Source organism: Perissodus microlepis, chromosome 6, assembly GCF_051167445.1.
Source record: "Perissodus microlepis isolate ML-2025 ecotype Zambia chromosome 6, ASM5116744v1, whole genome shotgun sequence".
Lineage (NCBI taxonomy): Eukaryota > Metazoa > Chordata > Actinopteri > Cichliformes > Cichlidae > Perissodus > Perissodus microlepis.
The window spans coordinates 9222112-9245000 of NC_140466.1; the positions used below are offsets into that span (position 1 = coordinate 9222112).

The following is a 22889-nucleotide window of genomic DNA, read 5'->3' on the forward strand; positions in this document are numbered from 1 at the left end:
AAGAGTCAAAAGTGAACTTGGTGGAAATGAAAACATTTATTCACAGGTGGTACAGTTTACGCACACACTGACATGTAGAATTACAGCAAACAACAGCGCACAGAAACAGTCGTTTGGTTAATTTAAGTAGAAACACAAATCTCTGTTTATGAATTCTTCCCTTTTAAATCCACATTATCCTGTGGCTTTTTCGCCAGAGCTGATTGATCAACCAGACTGGTGCTGTTTAAATTATCATGATAACTCTTGTACTTATTAAATATTACTTATTGCGCCTACTGTCACAGATATCACTCTGAAATGCCCTGCATGATTTCGGTTACATTTAAATCCCAGTGGTTTAAAAATTCCCGATGACATGATTTATACAGCAGATTTCTACAAACAAAACTTTGAGTCACTGCAGTCAACACCGTCTTCCATGCAGCATGCAAATCCGATTTGGTTGTGATGAGGTTTGGCTCAGAATAAAGTCCATAAAGGCGTAACTTTAAACAGCTTAGAGGTGAAATGGAAGTGTGCATATGAGAGCAAGTAATGGACTGCAAGGCAGACTGCTCAATATTATTAACATTACTCAGTTCAGTCACTGGATCGTCGGGCTTCTTCTCAGTGCTTCTTTCTAAGTATAGTTTGACAAACTTATATACTATATGCTTTTGTCAACATAGCAGCAAATAAGCAGGAAGACCAGACTGCGTTTTAGTGCATTTTCAGGGACAGCATTGGTTTGTTTGTGGTTTCTCTACTCTCAATAATTTACAGCACATCGTCTTTTTTCATTTCCCTAAATGACAGTTATTATTTACACATAGCTCATGTTTCTCTTTGGAAACTAATAAAATGACGAGTGAGGAGGTTTTTTTAAAACCAGTGATTGGGGGTGCGGCAAATTGTAAAAGGAAAGTCAAAACACAAAAGTATAAAATATTTCTTTTCTTCATCATTTTCCTTTTTGCGTAAAAAGAAGCAAAGTGTGAATCAAACACAGCAGTGATCAGGTGGTTTTCCTGAGATGAAAATGTCCCACATGTAAAGAATAATTTACCGTGCACAAGTTCATAGAAAAACATTGTACTGCACACTACCAATAACTGAAAGTATGGCTCTAACACATTCTGTGGCTTTTCTTTTCAAGACACGGGTGCTGTGGTGGGCACTGAAGTGCACAGTAGGAATCGCATGGCTTTATGCAAAGTCACTATGGTGAATGAGAGAGGAGTGTGAAGGTGAATGCATCACACTTTCGGAGGAGGTCTGACTGCTTCCCTGTCTTTGTCACTGGGGCCCCTCATCCCCCAGGCTGCCACTCTGTGCAACCCAAGACTCTGAAGCTTCTCCACCAAGTTCCAGCTAAAAATGTTCCTTTGTCCTTCTTTGTGTGAGAAAAAGTCTCCTCTTTTGTCTGATACTGTAGAAAATGAAGGTTTTCCAGTGCGGCTGTAGTGCAGGTTGTGGTGGGGATGACGGGAGGCTGAGATGCCGCGCTCTTGCAGCAGTTGCAGGAGTCCCAGTGATGAAGTGCTAAGCTCTGTGGTGGCTGTCTGGCCTCCTTGGCCAAAGTCCTGCTGCAAGGCTGATGAAGTGCTCACGTGCTCACGGTCCCGAGAAGGTGGCAGGCCGAAAGAGTGAAGGCTATTAAAAAAAAGAAACAAACAAAATATTAAAACCAAATGACATAACATCTCCTCTACAAGCACATGCATATTCATATAAACCGACTGGGAAAAAAAGACGATGTGAGACGTTTTGGTTAGTTTAGCACATCAACACTAAAAAGTGGAGAAACATGATGTTAATATCCCAGTGATGAGGAAAACAGATCTGGTGTGGAAGAAAGTGGAAGAGGTGGTAAAAAAATATATTAAAAAAACTCAAGGGAGCAAAAACAAGTAAGAGCAGATGTTACAACGTTAGGCACAGCGTTAGTAGAAGATAACATGCATAACGGAAGTGGGACTCATGGCGTATCAAGTAACATTTACGGACCTCCCACTACATCCTACTTAGCATCTAAAAGCAGTGAACCAACTTTTTAAAGTGTTTTACCATGGAAGGCAATGCAGTACATTAGATTTAGGTAGATCTATGTTTTATAAATATATTAAAATGTTTACACAGTAAACTCCTTTCCAGACTTCTTGATCACTCATTTCATGCACAGAGTGAGGACTGGAAGTGCTGGAGATCATGCCTCTGTCGTTAATATTACAGACACTAATCAAGCATTCAGAGTGCATTTATAACACCAGGCTTACTTTTCCCTGATGGCTCCTTCTAGAGTTGGAGAAAGAGCCTTGACAGACGTTTTCTACCATTGAGAGGGTAAAGAATGGAAGTTAGGAAAGACAGAGCAACTGTAATCTGTAATATCTATACCTGTTTAGAGTGGACCTATTGTGCTCATTTTCAGCTCCACAATTTTATTCTTGGAGTCTAAATTAGTAGCCTTAGAGCCTTGGGGAAGTAATTCATTCAAGTCATCTTCTGTATAAAATGAGCCATTTTAGTGTTGGTGCCTTTAAAGCCACCTTTCCTATAAGACAGCTTACTTCTGATTGGCTGTCCCTTGCAAACAGAATACTTAAAAAGCAGGTTGGGGCTAAGAGCTATGTGCCTGGGATGGTCATAGTGTTCTTCTCTGAAGTCATAAAGAGCATACACAGTGACCTCATTATGTCAAACTGTTTTATTTAGTATTGCTGAACACAATTTCACAAAATAAAGAAAACAAACAATTTAGGCCCACTTTAATGAAACTGACACTGGAAAAAAAAAGTTTGGGTTAGTAAACCTAGTTTAAAAGGTTAATACAAAATCCAACTAACACTGCCTAAAGAGTATTGACCTTGTGTGAAAAAACACAATAAGCAAAGATGAAATAACCCCAAAACAGTATGTTCTTACCTAGTGGAGAAGGAGGGGATGATTAGGGAGGGTTGGAGGACTTGGCAGGTGGTGATGGGATGTGTGGGAGGGGTCTGAGGGAGGTTGGGACCTGATGAAGAGACTGTGAGGTCATGGAGGGGAAAAAGGTAGGTTAAACTACACATGTAGGAAAGGACACACATCTAAAGAGTCACTAAAAGACTGAATGAAGATGAACCCTGCACTAATTTTGCAAGGAATGGGAGCTATCCTCTATAATGAGAAGATATGCACTTCAGTAAATATGTCATCTGGAATTGAGTAGAAATGAGACAACTAGTTGACTTGTGTGTGTAGTGTGCCAATGTGTCGTACCCATGCCGTGAGCTCCAGAGAGGTGTGACAGGTCTGGCTCATCCTCCTCTAGGTCGTTCAAGCTGTAGACGTGCTGTATGTCAACTTCGAGCTCCCTGAAGTCTTTAGTTAGGACTCCCGGGCGTGGATGCAGGATACCTCCCAGGTTTGGTTTGGCCAGCTGCTGCCACTGGTGCAGAGTCACTGAGCCTGAAGAGTAGAGATTCAGAAGGTGTTGCCACCGAAGTGTGTGGTAATACAATATAGATGCATTACAAATACTGCTCTCTGAGCAGGGCAGCTTTTCATCCGTGGGATTTACTACAGAGGCTAAGGTGAAGAAGCTCATCATTTTCTGTCTTGTTTTACTTTCTTATGCTTCATCAAGACTGCACAAATGCTGAAACAGGTTTGAAGACATGATTAGAGAAACATAAAGCTAAAAATTTTACCTTCCAGAGGTTTGACAATCTGCAGACGGTCAGGTAGGTAGGACCTGGATCCTCCCGAGGAGCCACAGGAGTGTCGGGAGCTACCGTTGGAGTAGTTGGTGCCTGTTGAAGCAGCTGGGCTGGAGGCCAGGCTGTAATTTGGCGTCAGGAAGCCACTAGAGCCCTCGCCTTCCTCACTGTCTGCTGCCAAGGCACGGAGTTTACGTTCGCGTTCCACATCGAAGAAAGGTCGGTCAGAAGAGTGGTTCTGCTGGCGGACTGAGAGTCTGCACAAGGCAGCTTCGAGATCCTGGCCTCCTGGTGTGCCTGGTTGACCTAAACGTTTTGGCCCACTAACGCTAAAAAGGAAAAATTAACAACATTATTTTAAAATGTAAAATGTAAAATCTGTGTCAAATCTTTAGACATTACTGTGGCATCTGATGTGCAGTCTTACCTGCTGTCTTCCTTCTGAGCATGATTGGAGCTCGGCTTGTCTTCCAAGTTCAGGCTGGCATTATCGGAGCCATAGTAGCTGGTCCGAGGGGTGCTGTTAGAGCTGGAAGGTGCAGACACCGGGCTGGAGCCTGGCACACCTGGTGAGTGGCATTGAGACCGCTGCCTTACAGCCTTGTTCACCACTTTCACGGTTTCAAAAACACGCCAGGGGTGGTTCCTGCCAGAGGAAACAGCAAAAGTAATGACATGAGTGTCTCTCTTACACATTCACACTCCTCCAAAAACATATTTATTCAGAATTGAAACTCATCAAAATTTTACACAAGCTACAGGAGGGAAATTGTATAATTGCCATTCATGTAGAAGCAACAAAGAAAACCCTTCAAACTTGAACTTAAAAGATTCTCCTCTGTCTGGAGACTCTTTTAACAAACAAAACTACCAGTTAACAGTACCAGTATGGTACTGATAAGCAAAAGGGGTCAGTGTTGGGATATACCAAGGTGTCATGCTGTGTCAGTTAAAATGTAGCTGTAACAGTTTTAAGTGTAACCTACAATACCTTTAAGTCTATTAGCTTAACAGGCCTGCTGGCAAAGTGAATGCCTCGCTCTGTGGATCTTAGGCTGATGCATAGAGTGAGGCAAGTCTGAGATTCTATTTTTTCAAATAAAATGCGTTATTATATATCAGCGACGTATCTTTCAAATAGTATATGACATATTATTATATGCTGTTATAAGTTGAATAAATAAATGGTCAAATTTGTAATTGATTTTCACTACAATTTGCATTTCAAATTCTGGTTCACTTTGTTTAACATTTTGGTTGATGATGTTCTTGTTCTTTGTAGTATATTGTCTCCTAAAACAAAAGAATTACCCAAATACGGGAAATGCATCCATACAAGAAATTAAATCAACAAACTACAGATTGCTTTGAATGCAAAATGCCATAAAAAAGATGCACAGAGCGAGAGACAGATGAAAGAGAAGAAAAAGCAAGAACAGATGTGCGTTTCATTTTTCACGTTTCCTTTTTCATTTCTACGGATCATTTTTCATGGGGGTAAAGTCACTGTCTCCACTATTAATTTGTTCAGAATTTCACAGACTGATTAAAACATATTTGTAATGTTCTTCTTCTTTGTTTATACAAGAGAATGCAAAACAATAAAAATTATACTAGTTTGTAATCAACTACTGGCCCACTCCATCTTCCTGACACCATCTAACACCTTATAAAATCATTAATTATCAAATACAAAACTAACATTAAGCATTTATTCAGCTAAATCATGGATGGATGTCAAGTAGCGTCATTACACACAATTGACATTGATGTAGTTCTTTTAACAGAAAACATTACGTACTAACAAAACGTAAGTCAAGTAAAACTTGTTATTCCCTGAAATCCAAATCGTATAAATTTAATCTAAAAAAATTACCACAACAACATATAAACATGTAACATACTAAACCTTACTAGTAATTATTTTCAAACATGCATCAACTCAGTCAGTACTATTGTACCTGCTGTTTTTTTCCTCTGTAAGGAATGTGTCTAATAAAAGCTGAGCTGCTATAAAAGTAAAAGCCACTTAACGAAGGCGTTTAAGTTTAAGGTGTGATAGGGCAGGGAGTGGAACTACCACAGAATTTAAGTACTTAAGGTATAAAGGTAGTTTCCCAGAGCTGAACTGGTTTAACCTTAGTTTTCTCTGTAGTTCTAGAAAATAATTCTTATGAAAACAGGAACATGAAACTACAACTGCTACTCAATATTCACGGTACAATCTGGTCAATTTAGACCAGACAAAGTAGATAAGGATTTTTTTAGATGTGCATATAAGCCAAACAGACGCAGGTCACAGACTCACTTGTACTCTGAGGGAGCTGGGGTGTCTAGGCCTTTGCGGAAAGTGCCTTCAATCTCTGCTGCCAGTGAGTCCATGGGGAGGACTGAGGCCAATGAAGTGTACCGCTGCACGGTGCTATTCGGCAGGCTCTTGTTTCGAAGATTTTTAATGTCCTCTCGGGCTTCGTGGAGCATGTCCTTACACTCTGAGTACTTGTCCTGCAAGTCCTTGAGCTAGAGACAGGGGGTGACAAATCAGTCAAACTGTAGATCAAGGGGGGGGGGGAGTGTCATGCCACTGACAAAATACACAGGAGCAGCTGAATATATAATGCTAAGATAAGCTTCTACACATACATATTTGATAATAAATCACCAAGCGGTGCTGAAATCAGCATATTTATCTAAAGCCAAAAATGGGTTTCTGTAAACACCTCAAACTCTACATCTGTGTCTATATTATGAGAGCTTTTCAGCCACACACAAAGACAAATCAAAACTGAGCTCATGTAATCATCTTAATCCAACACCAAATATGCCGTTGAAGTCACAGAGATTACAAAGCGAGTATCTTACCTCAGATTTCAGTTTTTGCTGGCTCTCACGGGAGGCATTCAGCTGGTGGTTTAACTCCTCGTTCTCATGGGTGAGCTAGATGGAAAGAGAACAGAATTCAAAAAGGTTTAACACAAGTATTTAATATAATCCATAACAAAAGCTGTGCACATGTGTGAGCCTCTCACCCCTTTGCAGCGTGCCTGCAGGTCAACGATCTGAGCGAGCAGCGAGCTGATTTCCTCCTGCTGCCTGAGACAATCCTCTACTTTCCGTGCTAGCTCTTCTGACAAGTTAACCACCTGCTTATTGGCGGATGCTGAAACACACAAGTCCCATAAATTCCCTTGTGCCTGACTTATAATTCCCATTTTCATTGACTGAAGCGTGACTGTGACACTTACAGAGCTCATCCACACACACCATCATCAGCTCCTGTTCTTGCTCCTCGTAGATTGATGTCTCCGTTGAGAGCTCAGTAGCCTGCAGAAAAAATTATTAATAATCAATTATCATATGTGATGCTGAACAGCAGTCTTGAAAACTCTGTGTGCAATGAGCAAAGATGCACTGCATACTGTACTATTTATTTTCAAATAAGTGAATAAATAAACACATAACAAACAGGAATATCTCTTTAATTTCAAAGTTGGTGCATACCTCTAATCTGAGCTTGCGGTTCTCCTCCTCTAAACCTTTCAGTTTCTGCTGTAGGAAGTCATAGTGGATGAAGTTGGTGAGTGAACTTGACGATTCATTCCTTTTCATTCTAAAGAAAGAAAGAAATGCATCTATATTAAATAAAATCCAAATTTTTATAAGAAAAGTGATGAAAATGTCGATGTTGTGCGCTCTGCTGAGAAGGTGATTGGCTGCAGACTCCCATCTCTGCAGGACCTGTACACCTCCAGGACACTGGGGCGCGCAGCTCGGATCATAGCTGACCCTTCTCACCCTGGACACAGACTGTTTGACCTGCTCCCCTCAGGCAGGGGGCTCTGGTCCTTTCGCACCAGAACCTCTCGCCATAAGAACAGTTTCTTCCCCTCTGCTGTTGGACTCATGAACAACCACATGACTGTTCCCACCACTAACACATGACCCTACACTGTGCTCACTACATCATTCCATGTTTGCACTGATCACCACCTGCACTCATGTATATATCTATCTACTTAGCACTTTTAATTTTAATTTTTATGTTTATTTAAGTGTTATCTGACAGTATGTTTGCACTAAGTACCGCAGCAATTTCCTAATGTTGTAAACCTGCTCAACATTTGCAATAAAACCCTTTCTGATTCTGATTCTGAAAAAGAGTGATCAAGTGCTAAGCCCTGTATAAATAGGCTATTTTTTAATATAATTAACACTCAAAATAATTAGCATGGATCACTGCGATGATGTTAACAGAGTCTAATAATGTGTAATAGGAATGATTAACTGCTGATAGGGAGGGTTTTACTAGCTGAAGACATTGAGAGGATCAGTGGGGATGTTCTGACGTCTGTTTACTTATGTATAAGCCCAAGGTAGTAACCAACAGTGTAAACACAATCCTTCATAGCGGACATTCACCATCATAAACACTGAGGAACATTTTGGTACCACTACAGCATGAAGTCCACCGAAACTACTTTGTGATAACATCTTGAAGCATAGTTAGTTTTTTTTTAAAGAGTATAGGATGCATTGCACCTCTGTTACAGATTTTTAGACAAATACAATTTTAGTCAGAAAAAAGCTACATATGTTAAAGTAAGACTTATACACAATATGCAAAACAAGTTGCCAGCAGCTCGTCATCATTCAACCCTGTGCGTTATACCATATGTGCACATTTGTGTACTCACGGTGACTGCGACTGAGCGTTTTCAATCTCCTCAGTGCTCGCATAGAACTGAAGGAGGTCATCTCGCATCGAGAGCTCATGGCGCAGTTGAGCAATCTAGGAAAACAAGTCACAATCACTTAGGCACAGCAGAGTGTGGCACAACAAAGATGAAATATTTCCATCTCGCTATACAGGTGTGTATCAAGAGCCTTTCTTTTTACCTCCTCCTTTGCAATTTCAAGCTGTTCATCCAGCATTTCATTACGTGCCGTTAGTTCTTGGTTTTGCTTCAGGAGGGACTGGCCAATCCGTGCTGCCAATTCCAGATCACGCTCTTTCTGCAAAGTCATAATCAAACATATAAATTAATAAATACATTGAGATATGTTTAAGGTTTTAATTGATTTGATTACACTGTACTAATTTAAACCGTAATTATGTAAGACCAAAACGTTAGTAGATAGCACTGAGAGGGGTGACAAAAATATGCAGGAAACTGTGGCAAACAGTGATGATCTGTGAGGCAGATAAGTCTAATCCTCTTAAATTCCATTCATCTGCTGTGTGTCTCTGTCTTACCTCCTCCAGCAGGTGGGTGACTGCCTTGATATCATGATATGTCTTGGTGACCTGGCCAACTCTGTCTGAGGACAGCACTGTGGGAGGAGTGAGAGATGGATTTAATGAATGAAGGAAAAGACATAACTGTAGATGGTAATGGAAGAGAACAGCAAGAAGTCAGCCGTGCTAACAGTAGGATGGTGTAAGGCTAACTAGACAACTAGATTGCTTTTGTCACTTTGATCTCTTCCCGTTTCTACTTTACAAATACCTTTAATAGGTTACATGATATTACGGTGTAAAGACTTTCCTGATATTTCTTGTCCATTACTGTAACATCTCTTTCTCTTTTTTTCTATTCAAAGCTGCTGTGCTTGTTTGCATTTGTCGATGCACTGGTGAACCTATATTATCAAAAAGATAAAAACAAGATGTCCACTGGAGTGAAGAAAGACCCGCCTACCTGATAAAGTTACATTATTGCTATTTATCATTAACCAGATCTAGAGACACAACATCTCCACATGGTCAGCCACAAACTGATCCTCTTAGCTTGATCCTTTTTAGCCCAGATAAGACGCCACTAAAGACCTCGTTCTCCTGGATGCTAATATAGGTCTATGTACAGGGACTAAACTGACTAGGTATTCACATCAGGAAAGGATAACAGTGGCTGGCTATTGACCTGTAACTTTGTTTACATCCTGTACAGTGAAGTAGACATAAACAAGCCAGTTAAAGCTGAAGTGGCGAACAGGATTAATCAGTCATTCGTTTAGGACAGATAAGACAGATTTTACATTAATAGCATTCATGTAATCATAATTTCTAAATTTCAATAGGTTAAATTATTTTTCAGACATTTACTAATAGGTATGATATTGTGGTTTCACTTTGTTTCTGTCTTTGCAATAATGCCTTTAATTGTAGGTACTGTTTAGTGGCATGCCTCATTTGTGTAAAATGCATATATACAGTGTTTTAGAATCTGCTTAAATATGTGCAGACATTGGCTGGATCTGCATCCCTAAAGTTGCATAATCTTACTTCAGATGAAAGCTTAGCTAAAGAGATGGGAAGCTGCCTGGCACACAATTAGACTGTCCTGAATTTGGCCTAGAAACACAGTGATTGGATAGCTGTGTCAGTATCTAATCAGCCTAATGGAAGGAACCCAACCTTAGGCTGGACTGTACCGCATTGCTCTGTGTAAGCACACTTTATATTGGCCATAACTTATAGCATGAACCACATCTACAGGATTTATTTTTACTAAGATCAAAGAAAAATTTGGTCACTGTCAAAATATGTGAGATCAGGAACTTAATTATTTTGTTGAAGACTTCTCAGGAGCAGTAGTGGGGATCATGTGTCAAAACCAAAGAGTTGATTCTAGGACACACACAGAGATGACAAATGATGCTTGCCACCCTTTGGATTCAATTTTAATGCTCACTGTTGGCTATGTAACAGGTCACCTGGCAGGATAATATGTTTCTCTCAAGGACACTGCAGCAAGGCAAAAGCACTTGAATACCCGGCCTCCACTGATAACACTAGCTCTGTTGAGCAGGCCTGCATCATAAAAGTCAGGTCAGAGATACTGTCTAATGTCTCGTATTAAAATCCAATCTCTTTAAAATGTGAGCATAATCAAACAAATGCAAGTGTTACAAAAATCCTGAAATTTAATCTGCTAATGAAAAAATGTCATATGTTCAGCAACATTTCAACAACAGAGATAAGACTTCAAGGTCAATAATAATCCAAACTGGAAACGAAACAGCAAATCGTCACAGTGATGCACGTCTACTTGTGCACTATTGTGATGACCACAATAGAATCTGTAAATTAACAAAGGTTAATCAGGTAATAGGTTAACTTCTTTAAATCCTATTGTCCTGAAAGTGCAGTGCTAAGGGGAAAGTCTGCAGCAGGACTACTGGTAGGAACATTTTCACATATCCAAAACAATGACATGTTAAACCAAGAAGAAACACTCTACTTTTTTACATTTTACTGCCTAATCTCAGTGGTTACAAGAACAATAAACTGAAGTTAGAGTACTGTGTATTATTTACACCCTCTATCCCACTGGCCAAAATACCTAATCTATTTCCTCTTAACCCAGCTGTCACGGCACAGAGTAGATCCAGGTAGAGGTTTTGGGGTCTAGGCTGAGCTAAATCTAGTCAAGTTCAATGGACTGCAAGTCTAATACTGTTCCTTAATGACTTAGGTGCGCTTATGACGTCTGTTAGGTTGAGGGATCAGACGGACATAGATGAGCTCCAGGAATAACATTTACAGTGATCATTGATCTGTATTGTTCTGAAGGTGACCATTTGATAGGATTGGCAGGATAAAATATTTGTCTCACAAGACTTCCTAGTGCAAAACTGTCTGTACATTTTTAGTGCAGTTTAAGCAAGTCAATAACAGTATTAAGGGACAGATCCAAGTTAAAATACATGTCACTAAAAAGAAATATAGGACTTATATTTCTGATTAACATTTGGTTTGCACCGTCATGCACACCCACACAACATGCAGCACAGAGGGGAAAAAACACAGTTATAAATGCACACATTAAATAAAAGGCCTGGAACATGTCACACAGTCATTCAAATAAAAACAAGCCTACATAGGCATGCATTTACTTATAAAGTACTAGAGCAGTACCAGATTTTTTTTGGTATACAAACTGATCTGGAGAAAAAGCAAAAAACTTATGTTATGTAAAATGTCTCAATTTGGCAAATGTCAGTTTAAATTGGTGCATTTTAATGCACCAGTCACATTTAGGAAAAAGCTCCTGAAATTATAGGATTGGAACTAGAGCAGCACTACAGTAATGCACCTGCAGTTGTTGTTCCTCAAAAGTACATCTATTAAACAGTAGTCATTGTTAGAAAGAGAAATATGTCTAAATTCTCCAAGTTGTCTTGCAAAAACTAAAGCTAATTTTGCTTTTTTTTTTTGTCCTTTGTTTGTTGCAGGAGGAAGGAAAAAACATATATAGTGTAACGCTGGATCCATACAGTAAAAAGAGAAAACACAAAATGGAATGACCGAGAATTATAATTTGATCGCTTGCATACACAGCTTGGTTGTGCTGCTGCAGCATGCATGGGCATACACACTCACAGGTACTCTGACCTTCACAACACTAAAAGGAAAAACTGAAACTGAATACACTTACAAAACTTTACACCTCTTGATGCTCTAATTTTGAACTAAAGCTTCAAGCAGGGTCTGCAAAGACTTGCTTTTTGTTAAAGGTTAATCTTCATTTGCACAGTGTGTCTTCAGTGACACAACTGCACCCTGCAGTATACGCAGCTCACCATTAAGTATTAAAGTGCTTAGATAACAAGGACCATGACAACGCAATGTACTACAGAGTACACCGGACAAGAATATCTGAGTTGCACTTGAACTTGACCTTTAATACTTTACTTCTACATTCTCTTATTTCTATTTTCTAAGTATGAGCTCTGCAGAAGAGGATCAGCACATCTCACCTTGTGTCACCTCCCTGCAAAGGTTGTCATTGTTGTTGTTGTTATTGTTATTGCTGTTGTGGCATTTGTTCTCCTCTGCTATTTCATCTAAAAGACTGGAATGGCTCCTCTCCTCCTCATCTCCCTCAGATGCTGAGGAGCTCCACACCTCCATGGTGATGGATGAAAAACTGCTCTCTGTATCTCCGTCCATGGGTTAAATCCCTCGTTCTTCTACTCCTGCTGTCTGTCAGCTGTGCTGTGACAAACCATTTGTGTCTCTGGCATGAATCTGCTGGCGTGTGTGTAGGGTAAAGCAATATCAACTAGACTGTGTGAGTGAGTGAGTGAGTGTATACGCCTCTATTTGCGTGTGCATGAGAATCTGAGCTGCTTGTTGTTAATATATAATCCGTCAGACTGTAAGGGCCATCTGTCGTCATGCCTGCCTCCCTTCACCTGGCCACGTTGGACTACCGGGTAAGAAAAGAGGGGGGGAAAGGAGGAGGGGGAAAGGAGGCATCAAAGTCTAAATGGCAAGCCATAAAATCTGATATTTATTAATTATTGTTAGCAGTAATTAAAAGATATGAGTGACACAAGACTACAAATGACAATAATTCTGGTTGGGGCATTTGGTGCAGTTCAAAAGGATGCTGCACAAAGCCCACCCACCCCTGTAAACCGAGTGAGATAGTAGCTTCCATCCATGCCAGTGGCTGGTCTAATTCTCCTCACATACGCAGTACCAGATAGAGGAGGGGGCTCTGCGTAATAGTGGTGCAGGCAGAGTCACACCCACCCCCACAGGGGACTGATGGAGGCAAAAGCCCCTGTTCTTAATTACTGAGTAAGTTTTCACAGATAATAATAAAATTAAGAAGTATTTTTTTTCTCTGTAAAAATATTACAGACACTACAATAACATAGAAGTCACAAATATTCTACATCTTCATCATATATGTCCAGTCTGTGCATCTTGTGACTTCAGTTGTTGCCCAAGCCAAAACAGCTTCTTACAATCAAATATTTACCTTCTAATTAATTTTTCACCCACAAACTGACTGTGTGCCTGTCAAATTCTGTAAAAGACAGAAGAGATCACGTTGCACATTCATGCATTTGTTATTCCCTGAAGAATGCACGTGAATTACGTGCACGTCCACGGAAGGAATGGTTCAACCATGAGACAAGAGACAACACAACTAAAAGAAAAGCAAATGGTTATAAGGAAGTAATGATGTGTGGACTTTGCCCTTAGTAATAAAAAAAGTGACAAAAGCTTCACTTTCAAGTCACCAGCCAGAAACAAAAGAAAACCTGTAGTCTAGCACGTTCATTAAAAAAAAGAAAATCCTGCACATATATTTCTTAAGATCACCTTATAAACTTTGAGTAAGAGCTCAATAACATGAAATAGGACCCTTGTGTAACTCATTGTGTGGTTCTTTGTTTACTAAGAGACAAATGTTACTGATAAAAGTCTGCAAAGTGAGAGCTGATATCATTGATATGAGCTGATATGAGATCATATTCATGCGGGGGCATCTACAGAAAAAACGTTGTGCACAGTCATCACGTAGTGCTCGTATCTGTGGTTGTGATAACTTTATGATCATTTATGGAAAGGTAAAACATGAATCAATATCCAAATATGCTGGAGAACAATGTTTCTAATTGAACCAAAGAATCTCCTTTTACTGCATGTCTGAGCTGCTTCATGGTTACTTCCCATGCACTCCTTGTTAGGGATCACTGGTTTTGTGAATCATTACTGTTATTTTTGATAGCGCTAAACAAATTATCTTAATACTTCCTTGACAAACTGGCTATACTACTCATTGTTTGTTCAGTTCATATACGTTTTCACATTAGGTTAGACAATTTCCAATGCTAAACAATTATATTTATTTTCTGACCAGTTACTTACAAGAAAGTCTAATTTTTTAGCTCCTATATGTTCCACAATGTTACAAGTTGCTACATTGGATCTTTAGAGCAAAAACTTAGCAGGTTTTTGGCTCTTTAGCTGTATGCTCAAAGAATGCAGAAAGAGCAAACTACAACAGGAAAGCTATAGGCTAAAAAACCAAAATAATGAACTGAGTGGGGTCAACATCAATGATTATATGTGGATTTACCTTACAACATAGAGCACCTTGAGACAACACCTTTATACATTGTGTATGTGGTTTGATCTACTATCGTTATATAAATATTATTAAACAAATTCAACATTCAGTGACACGCCAGATATTCTACACAATGCTAAAATATGCACCAATTTTAACATTAACTGTGATCAATATTTAGAAAGAGATTTAATCTCAATCCTAGAAATGATTGAAAAATGTTTTTCATTAACTAGCATTATATCAAATGAGTCCAAGACTGCAAACAAAACACAAAGAAAGAGCACAGAGGAGCAGGGTGTGAGCTTAAGTAAAGAACTCAAACAACACCATATGCCACATGCCAAAAAGAGTCACTGCAGCATGGCACAGTCTGCATGGGTCAGGTTAGTCTGTCCTGTTCCGTATAGCAATACGTGGGTTGGCATCACGTAGGTAGAGCCTATTTAGCATTATGAGGACACAAACATGCAATCCTATTACTATAAATCAGGGCTATAGGGACAGGAAACCACTCTAACTCCTTTTTTAATTTTTAAAATATAGAAACAAACAAAAACACAATATACGGTAATGGGGCAGTTATTTACATATTTAGCTTCATATATAAAATTATTCCTTATGAAAAGAGATCCAACTATAATTACAGAAACATACAATAGTATAATAGTGTATAAATGTATTAACAAAACTATGAATTCAATATTTAATACCTCAAAGAACTACAGAATCAAATTCTAGGATTCTCTCATCAGCTCTATTTTATAATTTGAGACCAAGTCAACATGTTTCAGGACAATAACAACAGATGCATTGAGTCATGCAGCTACCCTACAGTAGTTCATGATGACTTTTTTTAAAACAGAGGATGTATTAACATCAGTGTTGCAAGTGACTGCCAACATTGTCTTTGTAGTGATGTCAGAGTCGCCATTAGGATATGCTGTTTGCGGAGCTGCAGCATAAACTGCTTAGAAGTCATGACTGCTTAATCGGATTAGTGACATTTGACATCTGCGACTCACCTAAATGTGGTGCGTGTGCGCGTGGGGGAGGTTGGGTGCACAGCACGACCAGAGAGATGGAAGGTCCTTTTTATTTCTTACCAGCAAGTTTAAACATTATGAAAAGGAGCTCCCTGAAATATTTATTCTCCATTTAAAATAATAAAATAAAACATTTAGCATAAATGGAAAGGAAAGGTTTAAGATTTAATATTCCAAGTTTAATACTCGAAAACTGTAGGTTTGTATGACTGGTAAGTTTATCCAGTCTTTGATCAGAATAAAAACTAAATGCACTATAGCAATGACACATTCACCAAACTTTATAGGCCATAAACACAATAATGCAGCTTACTATTAAAATTTTCATATTCACTCTTGTGAGTACTGTTCCCTTTATAGCTTTACAAAGCAAACCGAAACGTGCGTTGTGTGCTGCACAACAGCTAACTAGTCTGTTTTCGATTACTGTGTTGACAGGCGCGCCTTCACATTTATTGTCTTACCTTCAGTACCTTATCCAGTACAAAGCGGCCGTGAGAACATTCTTGGCCAACCATCAAAAGTAACATATTAATGTTCAACGAACCAAACCTAAACTTAAACTTAAACTAAAACAAAAGGCGAAAAATTAACACAATGATTGTTTGATTTTTCTCTTGGGATAATCTCTACATTTTAATTCTTACTTCCCTGTGAAAATACGCGTTATTATTCTTGTGATGTTTTAAAGGTAAAAACAACTATGAGGAGCTGAAGTCAGTACACGTTTACTAAATTAAACTTTTTTTTTTCCCTATGGCAACAATGAAACATTTTGGGAGATTGAGCCCATTAAAAAGGCAACAATTCAGGAAGGTGAAAAACTAAACTTTAACACAACTTAAAATATTTTATCATCATGTTTATCTATCGTCTGTAAACACAAGTAGAACTTAATTTTGCATGAATCCATAGATACTACAGTTTCTGTTACAATGGCAAAGCCAATTCTGCATAAATATAATTTGATTGACCGCAAACATGCACATTGAATAAAGACTCAGAGCTGGAAAACTGAAAAATGATTGCAACTTCTACAAAAGGTACTTTGAGTCAGGGGATCATTTTCCATACTTGGATTAACGTTTCAGCTGGATTACAGCTTTGTTCACGATCTGATGTCATCCTGGAATTACCTCTTCTCTGAAACTGTTTGGTTGGTTGTCAAAGTGACATGTCGGTAAGGTCAAACCTACTCGGAAACAAGTTAATTTAACATAAACAAGATTAGATGGCAGCCTTAAACAGATCTCAGTCGAAATATCTGCCCGACCATGGATCAAGCATTCTTGTAGAAGGAATACACTGACAGAAGGAAAAACATTTGAAATTGTAATTATACTGTACGACTTTAAATATGCTTGTATTTTTTAAGTGAGAGAGTCACGCTAATTCAACTAGAAGGGACAAACTAGCATAGGGTAACTATTAGCACATCACAAAAGGAGCTTAGCTTGATGACGTTTCCTGCTACTGCCACCAAACATTTACGTATTACATGAACGAATTACACAACAGGGCCTGTGATAATCATAGACTGTATATAAAACACAGACTTTAACATCTGAAGATAGACATCAGTGCACATATATTTAAAGTTGCATTTTTTTCTAACGTCCTGCAGGGGGAGACTGTGGTAGCAAAAAGAGATCTGATTGAACAGAAGTACAAGATAACAACCTGATTGCACAATTCCTTTATCAATTCACGGCATATATAAACAGGGGAAAAAAATAAAGTAGTAAAGAAAAATAAGGAAATTTGTGTTTGGTTAATTATTTCTTTGTTGCAAAAATGCTTCTTAGCAATAAATATGTATAATAAAGCTTCCAAACTACTGTTAGAAAGTCTGATTATTCCCCCTTAAATGTGCCACATCTAATGCATTTGTGGGTTGAGCAGCAGAGATGAGAATGTGGGCTCTGCCCATGGAAATGTTGGCAAATCTTCTCTACCCCAGGTACTCTCTAACCAGACAGACCACACACAGCCAGTCTCTAATGTCCGCTCCAGAGAGGCCTCCAGAGATGCCAGGAGGCCTGCCATGACTACCCTTCATCATCAGGCCCATTTGCATTGGTGTCAGCAGCATGTGCGCTAGAACCTGAAAATGTGAAGGAAAGTTATGTTCAGCAATGACTCCAGATTCTGCCAGTGGCAGTTGGATCCTAGGGTCAAAGAGATGCTATGCTGATTACGGCACCAACAGGATATCTGCTTTTGTTGGAGGCGGTGTGATGGCGTGGGGCGACATCTTCCTCACTAGAAAAACAAGGCTTGTTTTGGAGTTATCTCAATACAGAGAGATATCAAGATGAGATTCTGCAACCAGTGGCAATCCCATATCTCCACAGTCTGGAACAGAACTCTGTGCTCCAAGATGAGAATACTCGCCCCCATAGAGCAGGGTTTATTAGAGACTACCTCCAAAATCTGGGAGCGGAGAGGATGGAATGGCCTGCCTGCAGTCAGGATCTTAACCCTACTGAACACCTGTGGGTTCAGCTTGAGCTTGCAAAGACAGCAGACAGCATTCGTTCCAGAATGAATAACACAATCAAACTGGCTGACTTTCAACAAATGCTGGTAGAAGACTGTGACACTGTCCCACAGCTGTGCGTGACCAGCACGAGGAGGAGGTGTCAAGCTTTTGTGCCTGTGTATGGTTCCTCCACCGTTTGTTAAATTAATAAATTGTCACAATGTCTTGTTTCTTCATACTTCAATCTTCAAATCCAACAAACAACACCGAACAAAAGCTGTTTGGCATCAGCAGAGAAGATTTGACAAGTTTTTCATGGGAGCAACCCACATGCTCAACTCTGCTGCCCAACCCAATAATGAATTTCCCTTACAAATGTCTTACCATTTAAGGAGAAAATCAACAGGCTTTCTAATAGTATAGGATTTGTAGCAAAGAAGCATTGTAAAAAAACAGGAAAAAGATCTCAAATTATAAATTCACAAGATTTTCAGAAAATCTGACCCCTGCCCTTGACCTTAGAGGGATTCTAAGATTTTTAGCACATGCACCTACGATATCAATCACAAAATCCTGAGTTTCCTCATTCTTGAGTTATCACATTTACAAAACTTGGGTGTCCACACTACGCACCACCCAGGGGAGTGACGACAATACCCATTCAGTCTCTAAGGGCAAAGAGGTAAAAACCCACAGCAAACAAATACTCAATCTTATAATGAATGAAAAAGAAGATAATGTATGTTTTGGAATGACTTAAAGCAGGGGTGTCGAACTCCAGGCTTCGAGGGCCGGTGTCCTGCAGGTTTTAGATATCACCCTGTTTCAACACACTGAATCAAATGATTAGTCCATTACCAGGCTTCTGGAGAACTTTAAGACATGTTGAGGAGATAATTTAGCAATTTAAATCAGCTGCACTGGATCAAGGACACATCTAAAACCTGCAGGACACCGGCCCTCGAGGCCTGGAGTTCGACACCTGTGACTTAAAGTAATAACTTTAATACAAGAGCTGATGGTTTAACCTGAAGAGAGTTTTCAAACAAAGACATTCCAGAGTATTAATAAACTGAAACAGTTTTGATGTTTAATGTTTTAAAATTCCTTCACTGTGCATGTTTCACAAACAGCTACAGTACAACAAGTTTGTTGCTGCTTTAACAAGAGTTAAAGAAGTCAATAATCCATTTTTATAGCCTTTCTAACAACAACTTTACAGTTCAGTCAGAGCTGAAATGAAACAGTACTCACAGAAGTATTTGAGTGTTTCCTCAATCTGGTCATGTGTGAGTCCCAGTACGACCTCTGGTGGCACCAGAGGGGTGTGCAGCCAGTCATCGTTGTCATATCCAAACACACTGTCTGCTCGAAGAGTGTAGTTGGGTTGACCCTCTGATAGGAGGCTCACTATCTCAAGCTCTGGCAGATCTGAACAAAGGTCTGAGTGTGGGGATTGTTTGTGTGCACATGTATGTTTTTAATGAAGATTGATGAGTGTATGGATTAATATGAGAGAGAGGAAAAACAAAGAAAGAAAGTGGACATTAAGACCCAAAACAAAGCCAATGTCACCTGCAATTGTACACTGCCCTCTACTGACAGATGATTGAATCTGTAATGCAATGCAATCCCTTAATACAGTGGTTCCCAAACCTTTTTTGCTAGGCCCCCCTTTGTTTTACAAGAAAAATGTACACACGCACGCACGCACGCACGCACAGAAACATCCTTTAACCACACACACCCATATTTTGCTCCATTGCGGTTTATTTCACACCTCAAACATTTAGTAAACAATTAAGCAAATACAAGTAATTTGCAATAAATTACAGGTAGTAATAAAAAAACTACTAACTCTTTTATGCTACGTCCACAGCTACACGGGTATTTTTGAAAACGCAGCTGTTTCGTCCACACGTAAACGGCGTTTCGAATCACCGAAAACTGAGATTTTTTCAAAACTCCTGTTTTGCGTTTACGTGTGGACGAGGAATGCAGAGTTCGTCACGCAACATCAAAGGTATGTGCCTTTTTTCACGTCACGCTGTGTGCCACGTTATTGTTTACATGAGATGAATTGCAGAATGGCAGATACAGACAAAATACTGTTACTGTTAATCTGACTGTCTTCAGTTTTTACAAAGCAGGAACTCCAGCAACACTTGAGGGAAGATGAACAACTTTAATAATAGACCAACGCGTTTCGGCTTGTGGCCTTCATCAGGGTCATAGCAAAACATTGTAAAAATTGCTTAAATACAAGACAGGAAACAGAAAAAAAATTCAAATTAACCAGTCAAAACTTCATAGATAGGTCAGCTGTCATATAATAGGTAGGTATTGGTTAATTGGCTAAGTCACGCCCAAGTAAATACCGGACTAGATTTTTTTTTGCTGCGATTTGTCTTCAGTTTTTACACTTTTTTTTTCCTGTGTAATAATATTCAACATTGCTGTCAATACATTTTTCAAAAAATGCCTCTCTGTGCAAAATGGGTTCAAAAACATAAACAACTGTGGGATACTGTTAGTCCGTGATTTAGACAGGGAAAACAAATTGTGGCAGGATCAGCCTGATATTATTTGTATCCTGCTATAACTTTACTGTATAAAGAGCTAACATCTCCAAAATGTCAGGAGTAGTTAGTCATTACAAGAAGTGTTTGTGAACTAAAAATCAAGAATGTGGGATACTGTTTGTCCGTGATTTGAAGAGCCCAGCGCTGCTCCCGACGCAGGGAAAACCAATTATGCAGGGATTAGATATGCTTCACCATTTTCTAGTCTTTGGCTTAGAATGAAGTTGGTTTGGAAACATATTCAGCGATGCTTCATCTCCTGCTTTGCGTTTGTGTGGGCGCCCGTGCTAGCAGTGTCCAAGCGTTTTGTTTTTTTTCCCCTTTTCATACTGCGCTCCCCCTGCAATGGCTCTGCGCCCCCCCTAGGGGGCCCCACACTTTGGGAAGCTCTGCCTTAATAGATGCACACTGAGTCAGAATTAACTGAAGGAACATGCAGATCAGATTAGCTCACTTGTATATTTAGGTGGGGCACTGACTTTCAAACCACCATTAAAAAAAAATAAAGACCTACCAGTTAGAGTTGACACATCATGGCGGGCTCGTTGTCCCAGCTCACTTAAGTACCCCTGTGAAGCAATGTGAAGAGGCTGAGGGTCCACGTCCAGGGACCCCTGAGCCTCCCCCTGCCCCTCATTGAGGGAGAAGGCTGACTGGGTGTCCAGATGGGCTTGTGGGGGCCAGAAGGGAGGAGAAAGAGAAGAACGAGGAGAAGAAGTGAGGGGGGTTGAGACAGGGTGGGACAGCTTGGCTGGGGCTGGGGGGTTCAGGGTGAATGTCAACTCGGAGCCAGGTGTCCCACTTGGAGACTGAGGCCGCCCGGTTGCTCAGGGGGAAAACACAGGCATCCAGGGCATTGGGCTGTGACTGAGACTGAAGGTAATGACTAGAGAGAGGACAAAGAGGAAGAGAGGGGAGGAAACAAAAGAGAATAGAAACATTAGAAGGTTTCAGAAACCATCTGCAGTTATCTCCATGACAAAAAAAAAACAAAAAAAAAAAACAGTTGCAGCTAATGTTGTACACATTAGAACATGCACATATGTATGTACAACAGTGTTAATTTCGCTGACCGCTAATTTCGTCAACAACCTTTTATTTATGACGAAAGTGAGACAATACCTAAAGGTGGGATGAGTTTGGAAGTGATCCAATCAGGAGTAATATCCTTGTGCAGTAACATTATATGTGTGAAAAACTCCCTGTTTTTCCTGAAGAGCAGTTATATGGATACAAATCACATTTGATCTCAAGGAAACTACAACACTTTGTAAACTGTTTGGAGAAACTCACAACACAACAAATTTTTACAGTTTGTATTTTAGTCACTGGAACAACTTTAAATTTAGTCAACAAATCTTGTGATATCTAGTCGACTGAAACTAGACTAAAACTAAAAGAACTTAGATACTTAAACTATGACCTAAAGTATGACTAAGACTAAATCAACATTTCCTCCATATGCATATATATATATATACACACATACATTCTGTCTGTAAACACCATAGTTTGAAAAATGTTTAATTAAATCTGATAAAATGTTCTAGGGATGTAGAGTGGTGTCATGTTAACGATTTATTTGGCTCACGTCCACCAAGATCTTCAAGGTCAACTCAGTGATTTATTAGGTGGAAATTGACAAAAAGCCTTATAAGTTATAACTATTATTCTTTTATGTGTGGTGTGTATTGTCAGCATATAGAAGGTGTATAAAGATTTAAAACATCACGACACATTTGACTTCTGACCCCTCCTTCAATCAATAAAGTAATTTGAAGGTCAAAGTGATAACAATGTTATATAGAGCTATTTAAAATGACAATAGCTTTTCACACTACCATGTTGGCACTGGATACTTTGAGTATAGTTTATTCCGTAATTTTATAATGACCTTGTTATAACTGATTAAATATATATCAAGTATTTTTGAGACAAAACAAAATAAACTTATATCAAAAACTTAAAATTCAACAAAAATCCACATCAATACAAAAAATAATTAGAATTATATCAAGTATGTTAAAATGGGTTTTAACAGGGCACATATTTTCTCTACACTTGTTTTTACTGCAGTCCGAACTTCTTAAAGTATATTTTTTAAAAAGAAGAAAACACAATAAACATATACAAAATACAATATGATTCCATTAAAAGTAAATACTCCCCAGAAAGTGAGCTGCCATGGTGGAGGTTTGTGCTCTCGGAGTGCTTCTTGTTATTTT

At 39.2% G+C, this 22889-nt stretch overlaps 1 protein-coding gene across 1 annotated transcript; it reads right to left on the bottom strand.

Annotated features, from left to right (window-relative positions):
* Positions 1 to 12: 12 nt before the first annotated feature.
* On the bottom strand, positions 13 to 21847 carry hap1 (huntingtin associated protein 1). The gene is made up of 16 exons (XM_084929909.1): positions 21787 to 21847; positions 21179 to 21490; positions 19337 to 19525; positions 8938 to 9014; positions 8580 to 8696; positions 8378 to 8472; positions 7185 to 7293; positions 6929 to 7007; positions 6713 to 6843; positions 6546 to 6620; positions 5992 to 6203; positions 4111 to 4329; positions 3675 to 4012; positions 3244 to 3432; positions 2908 to 3010; positions 13 to 1635 (listed from the first exon to the last, which is right to left on the bottom strand). Exons 1-16 carry the CDS (start codon positions 21845 to 21847, stop codon positions 1239 to 1241), a joined length of 2703 nt encoding a protein of 900 aa, XP_084786035.1. The 3' UTR covers positions 13 to 1238.
* Between the last annotated feature and the right edge of the window lie 1042 nt (positions 21848 to 22889).

Coding starts and splice junctions, on each gene's coding strand:
- hap1 (XM_084929909.1), bottom strand. CDS start 21,847: ATGTTACTGCACAAGGATATTACTCCTGATTGGATCACTTCCAAACTC. Junction 3,011..3,243: donor CTCTGGAGCTCACGGCATGG/GTACGACACATT, acceptor ATGACCTCACAG/TCTCTTCATCAGGTCCCAAC. Junction 1,636..2,907: donor ATCCCCTCCTTCTCCACTAG/GTAAGAACATAC, acceptor TTTTTTTAATAG/CCTTCACTCTTTCGGCCTGC.